At 42.3% G+C, this 14,375-nt stretch overlaps 1 protein-coding gene across 5 annotated transcripts in view; it reads right to left on the bottom strand.

Moving 5' to 3' along the window:
- Positions 1-14,375, bottom strand: part of LOC129711570 (segment polarity protein dishevelled homolog DVL-1-like) — an 88,404-nt gene that overhangs the window by 23,111 nt on the left and 50,918 nt on the right. For 2 of the 5 annotated variants that reach the window (XM_055659280.1, XM_055659281.1), the window contains exons 1-2: positions 10,681-10,816; positions 8,429-8,860 (exon numbers count right to left, since the gene is read on the bottom strand). The exons of the other annotated variants lie outside the window; for them this stretch is intronic. In XM_055659280.1, the coding sequence (XP_055515255.1) occupies positions 8,429-8,594 (166 nt within the window). In that variant the 5' untranslated portion in view covers positions 8,595-8,860; positions 10,681-10,816. Of the gene's footprint in view, positions 1-8,428; positions 8,861-10,680; positions 10,817-14,375 lie in introns of those variants that run through there. 5 annotated transcript variants of the gene reach the window in all.

The raw sequence follows: 14,375 nt of genomic DNA, 5'->3' as shown, positions 1-14,375 counted from the left end.
CTCTAGTTGTTATTTGAACATCTGTTTTCTTACTTATTACAAAGACAGAACTCCACAAGAAGCCCAAGCTCACTGCAACAATTCAGGGCACAATTCAATCTGTGCTTGTTCTATAGGTGCATGAGTAGGTATTTGGGGGAATAATAAATATTTTCATTTTCACAATTACACACTTGTGTGTAAATTCTTTAACTAGATGCCAGCCTGTAACTGAATCCCAGTATGTATCATTCCATACAAATCACCCAGCACCAAAAAATCTTACCTCTGAGTATGCTTGTTTCTGTACATAAACCTCCTAAAATGCTAAATTACTTCCCAGCATGCTATATATCTATATCTATCTATCTTATATATATATCAATCATTTACAGCTATATAAATATATATATATAAAATCTCCAAATGTTTAAATTAAAATACATCCTGTCAGTTGTATCTGAAATTTCCTCTTGTGACATTCTACTATATACTTGCTGTGACAAAAGCTCTTGTCTGTTATGTTTTAGGCTGTGCCATGCACATTATATTCTTTTTGAATTTAAAAAAATGAATTCACAAGATGTGGGCATCACTAGCATCAATTGCCTTTACTCTATTGCACAGCAGAGGGCTGACACTTAGTGGAGAGAGGGTCAATGGGAGAAGCATCAAGAGGTGGGGGAAAATTGCACAAAGGTAGTGTGAAATGATAAACAGTGGATGAGTAACAAATTATTTAAATTCTTCCTCCCTTTTCACCATGGTAGTTAATGACCGGGTTTGCCACTCAAACCATTGTCACGTGATCCATTGCAGCACCAAAGAGCTCTCACTGAATGGTGAGTTAATCTTGACATGGGTCTCAAATCTGCTTGATGCTCGTGTCATACAGTCATCCAGCACAGAAACAGGCCCTTCAGCCCAACTCGTCCATGCCAATCGAGATGCCCCATCTAAGCTAGTCCCATATGCCCATGTTTGGCCCATATCCCTCTTGACCTTTCCTGTCCATGTTTTGCATCTTGAACAGCAATGAAAAAAGACAGCCACTATTTTGGGAAAAAATTGTTGCTGCAAGATTGTCTAGCATGCAATAGAACAGAAAGGCTTTTAATGGCAGGAACACCTTGGCCCACAGCCACCTCCTCAAATCAACCTGATGAACCTTTGAAAGCATTGGTAGCTCAATGCCCACGTCTCTACTTTCCATACACGTCACTTAGCTGACAAATGAAAGGTCGTTTGTTTCTGTTTGGCAATTATCCTTCCCTCCTAGTGAATTCTATTGCAGCTAACCGTGGTAAGGGTGGTTGCTGAGCAACAGCAACGAATCACTGTGATCCAATTTGTCTGCACAACGGGGCTTAATGTCAGAAGAGGCATGGCACACCTACTTGGAACATCAGCACCAGTTATCACAGCTGGTTCCACACGGCTAACATACTGTATATCACAGCAAGCAATATCTGCACCCCTTTACATCCCGTCCTAAGTACTTGCAGACGATAAAGAACCCTTTTTGATGTACCCACCCACCAGAGTACACGCTTCCTGGAGGTAGGATACAGTAATGGGGATAGAAAAGATGAATATTGAGGCTGCAAGGTGACTTGGATAGGCTGGGTGAGTGGGCAAATGTATGGCAGATGCAGTATAATGTGGATAAATGTGAGGTTATCCACTTTGGTGGCAAAAACAGGAAAGTAGATTATTATCTGAATGGTGGCCGATTAGGAAAGGGGGAGATGCAACGAGACCTGGGTGTCATGGTACACCAGTCATTAAAAGTAGGCATGCAGGTGCAGCAGGCAGTGAAGAAGGCGAATGGTATGTTAGCATTCATAGCAAAAGGATTTGAGTATAGGAGCAGGGAGGTTCTACTGCAGTTGTACAGGGTCTTGGTGAGACCACACCTGGAGTATTGTGTACAGTTTTGGTCTCCTAATCTGAGGAAAGACATTCTTGCCATAGAGGGAGTACAGAGAAGGTTCACCAGACTGATTCCTGGGATGTCAGGACTTTCATATGAAGAAAGACTGGATAGACTCGGTTTGTACTCGCTAGAATTTAGAAGATTGAGGGGGGATCTTATAGAAACTTACAAAATTCTTAAGGGGTTGGACAGGCTAGATGCAGGAAGATTGTTCCCGATGTTGGGGAAGTACAGAACAAGGGGTCACAGTTTAAGGATAAGGGGGAAATCTTTTAGGACCGAGATGAGGAAAACTTTTTTCACACAGAGTGGTGAATCTCTGGAATTCTCTCCTGCAGAAGGTAGTTGAGGCCAGTTCATTGGCTATATTTAAGAGGGAGTTAGATGTGGCCCTTGTGGCTAAAGGGATCAGGGGGTATGGAGAGAAGGCAGGTACAGAATACTGAGTTGGATGATCAGCCATGATCATATTGAATGGCGGTGCAGGCTCGAAGGGCCGAATGGCCTACTCCTGCACCAATTTTCTATGTTTCTATGTTTCTATAATCAGCCTCGTTTAACACCAATGCCATCATGAAGCAAACGTAAGCTGGAGATGAATTTCCATTGACTGTTGCCTCCTTGGTTGATGGGAACCAAATGTACCCCCTACATTTCTCCTGGAGTATTACATATTGAAAATCAGATCTGCTGAGCCTCCAGATGAACATAGATCACATTGAAAGCACAAAAATCTTTAATCAAGGATTAAGGAGAATGCAAACCATGCCTTCCCTTGTGGCAGAATGCGGGGAGACCCTTCTATTTTTACCACAATCGGATTAAATATTAATTTAACAGTTTGCCTCCTCTCAAAGTTGATTGTGATTACATCTTTGAAGGCTTCTTGCATTTGCTTCTTCTCAGACGTGGATATTGCGATGGAAGCTCTATACCCCTAGTTGTAGACCTTCAGTGGGGATACCCGTCTCGTCCCAAGAACTAGTTATTTTTAGTTGGGAATGACAGTAAGTCAATGGACCAAATGGGTTATTGTGAGTTAAAGTCAAGTGTGCTCCTGTCACTGACAGTTGTAGTTCATGAAATATTTAATATGTTTGTCCAGTGGAGGCCTCTCTGTCTTTGTTAAGTTCACCTCTTGTTTTTGGCTCTCGGCAAGATGGGATCTTGAGAGCTTGGGCTGTAAATACCCTTGCCAGTGATCAAGATCTTGGTCTAGATAACGGCAGCGGCAGATGGAATAAAGGAAATGGTTTCAATGAATGGGCTGGAGGCTCATATCCTGCCCCTCGGAGGTGCTTCAGGTGTTCCAAGGTTGGTTGTGCGAGGCGTCCCAGGGTATAGAGGCTGACGGTAGCCATGTGAGGCAAGGGATGGTACGTTCAAGGGTTGATGTGTACAGATCGATGTGTTGATGGAGTTGGCAGCAGGCAGGCCCTGCTGCAGTCTGGGGCTCGATTTGAACAGACGGTGCTCAGAGGCTGAGTGCGTGGATCAGACATGGCCTGCAGAGGCCTAGAGTTTTAAAACAGTGATGGAAGACATTGACAGCATAGCCTAGCCACTACCAGGACAAGGGCCGTTATGTCCAAGATATACATTTATAATAACTTTTTGCTTGAAGGGTATAAGATGATAAGAAGGGTATAAGATGATAAGGAGGGAAATGGGATGATGCCCATGTACTGCTTCATTGTAATCTACTGTTCATACACTTAAGTATGTTTGTGCCAATGTATAGTAAGATTTTTACTAAACTGCATGTAGAAAAAGGGATTTCACTGTACTTAAGCACATGTAACAATAAAGTACCATTGACCATTGAGAACCCATGCAGTTCATGGCTGTCAACTAATTGCTGAGCCACATGGAAGGTTGATCCAGACGTTTAAGGTACAATGTGATCCAACACAGGCTGGCTAATTGGATCCAAAATTTGCTTGATGAGAGGAGACAGAGGATTGAAGGCTGTGACCTGTGGCGTACCACAGGGATTGGTGTCGGATATTTACTATTTGAGATGTTTATTAATGTCTTGGATGTCTAAAGATTCACCACCTTCTGAATGAAGTAATTTCTCATCTCAGTCCTAAATGGCCGACCCTTTATCCTGAGCAATGTCCCCTTAATTTAAGACTCCTCTGCCAGGGAAAAAAATTCTCCCTGAGTATAGCCTGTCATTTCCTTTAAAATTTTTGTAAGTTTCATTTGAATCTCCTCTTTTTCTTCCAAACTCTAGAGAATATAATCCAAATCTACTCAACTCTTCACACATGGCAAGCTTGTGCATGCGCAGTGACCCTTCACTGCACATACCATGGAAAGGACAAGTCTTTTTACGCATGGAAACTCAAATTGTATTCAGTTCTTCAGATGCAGTCTCACCAATGAGTTACACATTATAATGAGACATCTTTATTTATTAATCAAACCCTCGAGTAATAAAGGCTAACATACCACTTGCCTTCCTAATTGATTGCTTCATATCTGTGCATGCTTCTTTTGGGAGTCGGGCATACATTTTATCTAGGCTTTATAATTTATCTACTTTAAAAATATTTTATACTTCTTAATAGAATCATTTATTTGTTGAGTCATTGCGTTCATGGGTCTGTAATGCTACAGCAAATAAGAATGTAATTATTCCATGCCAGTTCATATGGCAATTAAACACTTTTGACTGCTCCATTTACCATTTTCCTCCTAATGTCAAAGTCTGCATCATTCCTCTCTTCTCTGAGACATGACAAAACTCATTTAGAAATTAGACAGGAGGAGATGTCATGTCATGAGATGTCTTGGTTTCTTGGTCCTCCAAAATATTCCAAACATTTATGAACAAGACCATGAAGGGATTTGAAAACAAGGATGAAAATGTTAAAAATGAGGCAATGTTCAGCTGTGATGCAGTGCAGATCAGGGTATAGAAGGGTAACAGTTGAATGGTATTTGGTGTGAATTAAGGACATGTACAGCAGAGGTTTGGATAAACCTGTTCAAGGAAAGTTGTCAGGTTTGGAGGCAACAAAGGTATGGAGTGAAGGTTTCAGCAACAGGTGAGCTGTGATAGGGCTCACCCATTCCTTCTCGCCAGAGATGCTGCCTGTCCCGCTGAGTTACTCCAGCAGTTTGTGTCTATCTTCGGTTTAAACCAGCAGTTCCTTCATACAGGGGCAGAAGTTGGACATCTAAGTGACAACATGGAATTGTGGTCTGACGTTTACTGCAGCGAAATATACGACTTCAAGGCTGCAAAGGGTTTGCTTTAGATATCAGTGAGACAAATCACAAATAAGACAGATAGTTGTAAAGAGCAATATAAAAAGATTACCTTCCTAACACAAAACAAGTTGTCTTGGAAACCAATTTCTCAATATCTGCCCTCAGCAGTTTCTAAACTGCAGATGAAATTGAACTGTAAATGAATCACTCACTTTAGCCAAGCCTCGAGGGTCTTGCACTTCTTCTCTCATGTGCACAACATTGCTTCCACCTGGTTTAAACTGATCATTCAGCATCTGCTACGCTCATACCACTTCTCATTTATGAACAAAAGAACAGCACCATGTACTAATGGTAGATGTTCATGGTTAACTGGCTTCCTGATGTCTCAATCATTTCGTAACGCTCTCGCCAGCTGAAACAGACCAAGCACAAGATCCAAGTTCTATTCCCAGGTTGAGCAGAATTTGCTGATCCTGGAAATTCAAACTAGATTGGCAGGGTGGTGGAATCTCGTGCAGGACAGAGGCTAGAAGTTGGCATGGAGGGTGGTGTGGGAAAGGTTAGTGGACAGAATAGGCAGGTGAAAGGCATGTATTTTAATGCAAGGGGCCTGACGGGTAAGGCAGATGAGCTTAGGGCATGGATATGTAGGAGCATTTGGGACATTGTAGCCATGACTGAAACCTGGTTAAGAGACTGGCAGCTCAATGTTCCCGGGTACAGGAGCTTCAGGAGAGACAGGGGTGAGGGAAAAAGAGAAGGGGGGGTTGCATTGTTGGTTAAGGAGGATGTCACAGCTGAGTTCAGAGGTATCATTAAGGACGGTTCATCTAGTGAGGCTATATGGGTGTAGCTGAGGAACAAGAAAGGAATGATCACCTTGTTGGGGGTGTACTGCAGACCCCCAAATAGTCAATAGGAATTAGGAGAACAAATGTGCCAGGAGATTGCAGGTCAAATAAGGTTGCTGTAGTAGAGGATTTTAACTTTCCCAATATAGACTGGGAAAATCATAGCGTGAAGGGTTTAGATGGGGTGCAATTCCTGAAAATTGTTCAAGTGAGGTTTTCTTAAACAGTATGTGGAGGCCCCCCACACGTGAGAGTGCAACGCTGGATCAAGTGGTGGGAAATTGGTAGGGGCAAGTTAATGAAGTGTGTGTGGAGGAGCCTTTTGGGACCAGTGACTACAGTTCGATTAGGTTTAAGATAGTTATGGATAGGGACGGAGATGATCCACGTGTTAAAATGCTCAACTGAGGTAAGGCCAACTTTGAGGGTATGAGAGAAGGTCTCGCTCAAGTTGGGCCGAAGAGCCTGTTTCCATGCTGTTTGGCACTATGTCATAAGACATAGGAGCAGAATTCGACCATTCGGCCTGTCGAATCTACCCCGTCATTCAATCATAGCTGATCTATCTTTCTCCCTTAACCCCAGTCTCCTGCCTTCTCTCCATAACCTTTGACACTTTTACTAATCAAGAAATCTTCACTTTAACAATACCCAAAGACGGCCTCCACAGCTGTCTGCGGCAATGATTCACACTAATTCACTACCTTTTGTTAAATAAATTCCTCATCTCCACTCTAAAGGAATGTCCTTTTATTCTGAAACTGTGCTCTCTGATCCTAGACTCTGCAACTAGTGGAGGCATCCTCCCCACATTCACTAGAGAATCATGATGTTAAAGCCAAAATCCCTAATCCAGCTTCTCACTAATTGGTTCCTACTCTACCCAGTCCTTCTCCCATCCTCACCTTTACCGCACCAGATACTTATCCAAGTCTCCTCTGTTTTCTATCTATCTTCCTTCACCTCCCAGGTGGCACTGCTTACCAGCCATCTTTCCCACCTCATTGCACCCCATCACTAAATTGTCTGGCTTCTGCATCCTGGCTTGAGGTTCATGTCCTGTTTCCCTCTTTGATCTAATTCAAAGGCTCATGTTGCCCTACACTCAATAACCAATCCTTGTGTGTCAGTTTTATTGCAGTGGGGTGTCATCAGTTTATTGAAATATGGGGATCATCACTCTCACAAGCTTCTCACCATTGGTTCATAATCAGAAGCAGCAATCTAGTTTGATTTGACTCCCCTCCCTAACTAGGAATTAGTGTTATAGAATGATACAGTGTGGAAACAGGCCCTTCGGCCAAACACGCCCACACCGGCCAACAATGTCCCAGCTACACTCGTCTCACTTGCCTGTGCTTGGTCCATATCCCTCCAAACCTGTCCTATCCATTTACCTGTCTAATTGTTTCTTAAACAATGGGATAGTCCCAGCCTCAACTACCTCCTCTAGCAGCTTGTTCCATACACCCGCCACCCTCCAATTGAAAAGTTGCCCATCAAGTTCCTCTTAAATCTTTCGCCTCTCACCTAAACCCTATGCCCTCTGGTTTTTGATTCACCTTCCTTGAGCAAAAGGCTCTATGCATTCTCCTGATCAATTTCCCTCATGATTCTATATACATTTGTATATACCTCCTCTATACCTGCTCTGAAAGGAATAAAGTTCTAGTTTGCCCAATCTCTTTCCATAAATTATGGTTGGACTAATTCAGGAAAGATTGGCCGCACATGGTCAGTTTAGAGATTAATCTAATTATTTTAGAGACACAGCGTGGAAACAGGCTCTTGGGCCACCAAGTCCATGCCGACCAGTGATCACCCATACATTAGTTCTATCCTAACACTAGGAACAATTTGTACAGGCCAATTACCTACAAACCTGCATGTCTTTGGAACGTGGGAGGAAACGGGAACACTCGGAGAATCCCCACACGGTCATCGGAAGATCATACAAACTCTATACCAATCGCACCCAGTCAGGATTGAACCTGGGTCTCTGGCGCTCTAAGGCAGTAACTCTATCACTGTGTCACCATGCCTTCCACAGGGTGGACACAGTGACACAGATGTGCTGGGTAGTTAACTGACCACTGTAAATCACCTCTTGGTGCAAGTTAAGGAAAACAAAGAATAAAAAGGGAGGGAGAAGTGGGGGTTAATTACCAGGTACAAGAGAGAATAAGATGTCATACTGAGAAATCCAGTGGGTCGACTGGCCTCTTTATGCATTATTACAAGTACATGCCAGTGTTTCCAAAAATATCAATAGCCGTGAACTGATTTGACCTGCTATGTGATGAGCAGAAACACTGGTGCCATGTGCCAACTGTTGGCCACCATTACCAGATTAGTTTGGTGTCGCACACCTCAGGCACAATCCTGTTTAGAGAGTACAAGGGCAAATGCCATGGTTCTTCAGCTAGTTTATACCCACACTGATAAACCTGGGGTGGTGCTTCAGGAAAGCATCTCACTGGCTGCAGTGGTCTCAGGAGGAAACGTGTAGATTGGACGCCTTGATTCGATTGAGCCGTGCGCTGTGCAGACCCTGGTGTCTGCCTGTTCCTTCCAAAGCAGTGCCAGAACCCTGACGTAACCATTGCTGCTGTCCACCACACGATCAATGTTGAAAGCCCACGTGGTCTACAGTAAATGATCAGTTCCAAATGTTGTGCAGTTCCTGCAAAATGGTCGGCTGTAATCCCACAGACCGTACAAATATGTCTACTATAGAGAAGGCTCAAAGATCCAAGGAAGCCCCGAGATTAATTCAGGGCACAGTGGTAAATCCACTACTCCTTCCACAGATTCCCCTTGGTATCACTCCTTGTGCTGTTGCTGGCTCTTGAATGGTGACTGACACAATCTGTAGAAAAGTTACAACATTATTTAAACATACTGCCACGGTGATCCTTCTTTCCAACGTTACTACATTGATGGAATTAGTATCAGCTGCACAACAAACCAAGACCTTTGTAAAAGCAATCCATGGTTGTGGTCTATGAAGTGAAGGAGGAATGCAACCTGATTGTCCCCTTTCCAGTCCATGAGCCCTAAAAGCACCACAAAAAAAATAGGTTTGTTCCCCTGGCTGAGGTCATATAGCTTAGCACAGAAAGGAACTGACATAAATCAAATGTGGCACAGAGGTATAAGACTATTTTCTTGAAAGATGAGGAACATTGAGGGCCCGAATGGCCTACTCCGATTTATGTTATTTATTATCTTAAGTCAATGGGACTTTGCTGGTGTGTGTGGCATTGATAATCAATGCACACAGTGTACTACTGATTGTTGTAACAGGTCTAACAGTGTAGTCTGCACAGTGACAGGCAGACCAATCAACATGGTCTTCAGACATTAGAGAAACAGCACGGAAAAGGCCCTTTGGCCCACCGAGTCCTGGCTGACCAGCGATCAGCCCATACACTAGCACTATCCTACACACTAGGGACAATTTACAATTAGAACAAAGCCAATTACCAAGAACAAAACCAATTACCCAGGCAGCACCTAACGTAGTGGACCCGGGTCTCTGGCGCTGAAAAGCAGCAACTCTACCGCTGCGCCACTGTGTCACCCGAAGGGCTGAAAACAGAATGGCATGACATGGATCAAAAAGCAGCCTCAATATTAGTTGACCAATGCATGGGTAGATGTAAAAGAAATTATGGGCCAGGTGCCATTACTTCCCCACTAATGCCCCTTGTTCCCGCCTGCAAGGACACCTGCAAGTCTTACCGTATCAATGCTTGCAAACATCCAGGTTTGTTATTAAAATGATTTAAATAACCTAGCCTGCAGGAAAGGGGCTAGACAGCTCTTTATTGAAGAAAATTACTGGATGCGATTGTCAATTACTAGAGCTGACAGGAACAAACTAATGCACCTTAATAGTAAATAATTCCATTATATAACTACAGATAGATAACTAAACTATGATAGTTACAGTAGCTGATACTGGACAGTATGACCCCATCCCAGGTATTTTAGGAATGTTGACTTCTGGTTGGTTGAATTTGTGGTAACCTCCGTTTCTTTCCTTTACAAAATGGAACTTTGCATGTTATTCCGCTATGCTTGCTCTGCTCCTGCTGCTTTATCCCTGATTGTTGTTTTGCAGAGAATACTTAGCAATGTCATGTTACCAAAATAAAATAAGCTGTTGGTTCAGTCTCAGAATAATAATGATCAATGGCATCGATCATAAATGATTCAACCCATATAATTTTACCTGAAGACGACGGTTGGGGCACGAGAAGTTGGCATCTAATCAAAAGCTCATCTAAAGATTTTAAATCTGTTACCTCGTAATTTACTTGAAATAATCCTCCCATATCTGTAGGCACACTGCAATATATTAACCCATAATAAGCTCTCTAATGCTGTAAACTAACACAGTTCAAGAACAGACTCAAATGTGAGCTACGCCTGGAAATTTTAACATGATTAATTTTCCTTTTAAGACATTAATTTGTATAATATCCGTCTGATTAACACGGCAAGAATGAAAACAACATGGACCTGCTGGGCATAAGTACGCAGCCTGGCAGCAAACTGCCTGCTGACGTGAATACCCAGATATTATAGACTCTAATAAAACAAATGTTTCACTGTAACAGCAAATGAAACACATTCCCAATGACTAAGAGTCTAGCTGCATTATATAGATCAAACATCACTTACTGTAAAGCAGGCCAACTTGCCAAAAATCAGGCTGAAAGGTAAGCATGCCAATTTCTACACATCAGCCGTTCATATAATGATTGCGTCTGTAGCTCCTGTACCTGTGATACAATGAGATTAATCTACTGGCACAGATCTGTTCTTCAGGCAGAAGGGCAGATGCATCATCTGACGAGAATCCAATAGCAACAGCTTATGCAAATCATTTCTTTCTTTCTCCCCCTTCCACCACCCCCCCCACCTTCTCTCTCACTCTCTCTCTCCCATCAATGCCTGCCTTAGGCATCCTACTATTATGAAAAAGTGCTGAATAAATTCCATCAAAGAAAGAAGTATCGTCTTGTATCGACAGGTACTAGGCTGCTCAGCCTTAGGTTTAACCCCTTCTCTGTTACAACCTGATATTTAATCATTCTAAATTGTAAATCTTTATTTTCAACTTCCTCACCCTCCCTCTCTCTACTAATCCTTCCTGGGATTCAGGTGCGTTCCTCCTGCTGAAGGTGCTGATAGTACACCTTGCTCTGAGCCTAGGTGGTGGAGACAGGTAAACTATCCAACTTGTAAGCTATCACTCTCTCGTCCAAACCTCAAGCCATAGTCAGAGTTACAAGGTATGGTTCAGGCCCTTCAGTTGACAATGTGTGCATCCTGATCAAGGGGCATGCAAGATGCCAACCCTATGTTTGGCCTATATTCCTCTGAACCTTTCTGAACCACGTACCATAGCAAATATATACATTCACTTATCTATGCCTCTCATGATTTTATAACCCTCTATATGATCAACCATCAGCATTCTTCGCTTCACAGGAAACAGTTCTAGCTTAGGTGGCACAGTGGTGCAGCGGTAGAGCTGCTGTATCTCAGCATCGGAGACCCAGGTTCCATCCTGATTACGGGCGCTGTCTGTGTGAGTTTCTATGTTCTTGCTGTGACTGTGTGGGTTTTCACTGGGTGCTCAGGTTCCTCCCACATTCCAAAGCTGTGCAGGTTTGTAGGTTAATTGGCTTCTGTAAATTCCCCCTAAGGTGCAGGTGGGAAAACATAGATAACTAGTGAACGGGTTGATGGTTGACGTGGACTTGTGGACTGAAGTGCCTGTTCCAAGCTGCATCTCTAAACTCTAAGCTTACCTGATACCTCAAGATATGAGCATTTGTAATCACCAGCAACCTGCCCATCTATCCTTATCCAATGTCTACACAACACAGTTTTGCAGCACAACCTGCAAGGGCTTTTCCCCTTTCTCATTCAGGAATACTGAGACCATCTGGGAGGCACCCATGTTCAATATGTTCATCAGCCATAAAAATACTCATATATCATGCCTTTCACAACTTCAGGATGATGCAAAACTATACCCAGTCAACAAAACACTTTTTGTAGTGTAGCTGCAATATAGGAAAGATTAAAAACAAAGCAGAATGACATTCCACAAAATTATTTTGCGTGCTCACCTTAGCATCCTCCCACTCCATCTATCGCTGTACATGAGATTAAGCAGAGACGATAGTTCAGCAGATTCAAGATTCCATGTTAAATCTTTTCATATTTCTCAGTCAGCTGCTTGGCTGAAATAGCTATCCTTTTATAAAGGAAAAAAACCCTTCCCTTACTCTCTCATAAAGCTTTGTTTTAATGTCCCTTAATACCAGAATGTCAATATCCAATCTCTACCAGAATTTCAGTTGCTAGGTCTTAAAATATTTGTTCTGCATTTTAAAACATTCCATGCCACAACACCTCTGTCATATTCCTCACACTACAGCATGCTGCACTATTCACAGGAGAGATAAACACATCCCTCTAAATCCAAGTACATAAACGTCGTGTTTAATATTATTAATCATCTTGCATTCCAAGTTTTTTTTTAATGTATTTATTCTCAGGATGTTAAATCCTAACCCTAATTACATATGACATGCCAAACCATTTCTGAGGGCAGTTGAAAAACAACCACATTGCTGTCATGCTGTGGGACTGGGGGTCACACACAGGCTAAATCTGGCAATGATGGCAAATGTTCTCTCTGAAAGGACCTTAGAATATAGCTGCTTTTTTTGATGAACTATTATGAGTTACATGGTCATCTTTACTGATATTAGCTTTTCATTTCAGAATTGAAATGGTCCAGCTACTGTAGTGGGATTTGTTTATAATTCTGGAACATCAGGCTAAACCTCTAGATTGCTGGCGCAATAACATAAATGCAATGCCACAAAACACTTATCTGGTTGAACATAAATAATAATTGTGATTCAATTCCATTGCTTTCTTGGAATTGATCTTGGCCAACAACTGAATGAGTAAAATAGAATTGGTGATTATGAAGCATATAGTTGAAGTGTTGTCACCCTAATTCATATTAAGCTACTAAATATCAATTTTACCTCAGTTCCCCATTCCAGCAACAGATATCTGCTGATACGAAACACTGATTTATTATTGGGAATCATATTTCTCAGCAAACATACCACAATAAGGATTGACAGATATATCATATCCTTCATCCCAATCAGTCTCTTTTTATGGCTCTTTTTGGCAATCCCCGAGTATTGAAGACCCAAACTGTGTGGGTTTTAGGGTGGCTGACAAGGCCAATGCGAGACTAACAAACCCTCCCACAAATGAGGAGGAAGCTGCTGGAAAGTTTGAGAGGTGATTTGTTCTCCTGTCCTTTATAGTCAGCACCCGGTGCTCCCATTGCATGAGCTTGAGGATCTCGCTGTCATCCTGAATGCTCCTTTTCCACTTTGAACAATCATGACCTAGGCGATTCCAAGATTCATTAGGATGCTTTGATGACATCCTTACACCGTTTCATCTCTTAGCCTGGTATCCACATCCTTTATCAGTGCTTAGAATAGTGTTTCTGATTCAGGCAGCAAGTTAAGGTACGTGAGTTGCATTGCCTACACAATAACGTAGTTAGGTCCTCAACACTTGAATGTGGGGTCGGGAGAGGGCAATGACATTTGTTCATTTATCCTGCCATGGGATTTGGAAGATTTTGCAGAGGTATCTTTCCAGTGACTATTGTAAGTAGTCCAAGTCTCAGAGGTATACAAGAGGGCAGGAACCATCATTGCCTTGTAGATCATGAGTTTTCAAACATTCTTTCTTCAGATGGCAAAAGGCTGCACTGATACACGGAAAGTGATGGTGAATATCTTCATCAATATTTATCTTTGAGAGGAGATGGAAACTGAATTATGGAGCATGATGGGGATTTTGCAATGGACCTTTATTGTCAAGGTGAAGTTTCAAGGAAGAGCAGGTCGTAGAGAACCTTGGTTATGCAGCTGCCGAGTGAGAAGGTCATCCTCTCGAATGAATGAAAACTTTATTGTCATTCAGATATACACCTAGACACAGTGCACCTTGAACGAAATTTTGTTGCATTTGCCTCTCCAAAATCAGGTAATAGTAAAAAGTGCTAGGTGCGTCCATAAAAATGCCTCATGTGCATGGTTCTGTAAAATAAATATATATAAAAAGTTTTTAAAAAGTGTCGATATTTAAAAAGTTCTAGCCTCGGTTTTGTTGATTGTTCAGTACTCTCTTAAGTTTCAATTGATGATAACCTGGGTCTTAGTTGAGAGACCTTTGATTTAGAATGGGTGTAACCCAGACTGATTAGCCTGTCTACTAACTTCCCCACTGTCTCTCCTTGCACCAAAGTGATGGAGGCA

Source organism: Leucoraja erinacea, chromosome 30 (genome assembly GCF_028641065.1).
Source record: "Leucoraja erinacea ecotype New England chromosome 30, Leri_hhj_1, whole genome shotgun sequence".
Taxonomy (NCBI): Eukaryota; Metazoa; Chordata; class Chondrichthyes; order Rajiformes; family Rajidae; genus Leucoraja; species Leucoraja erinaceus.
The sequence above is the reverse complement of the archived record's forward strand: the minus strand, read 5'-3'. Positions and strand labels throughout refer to the sequence as shown.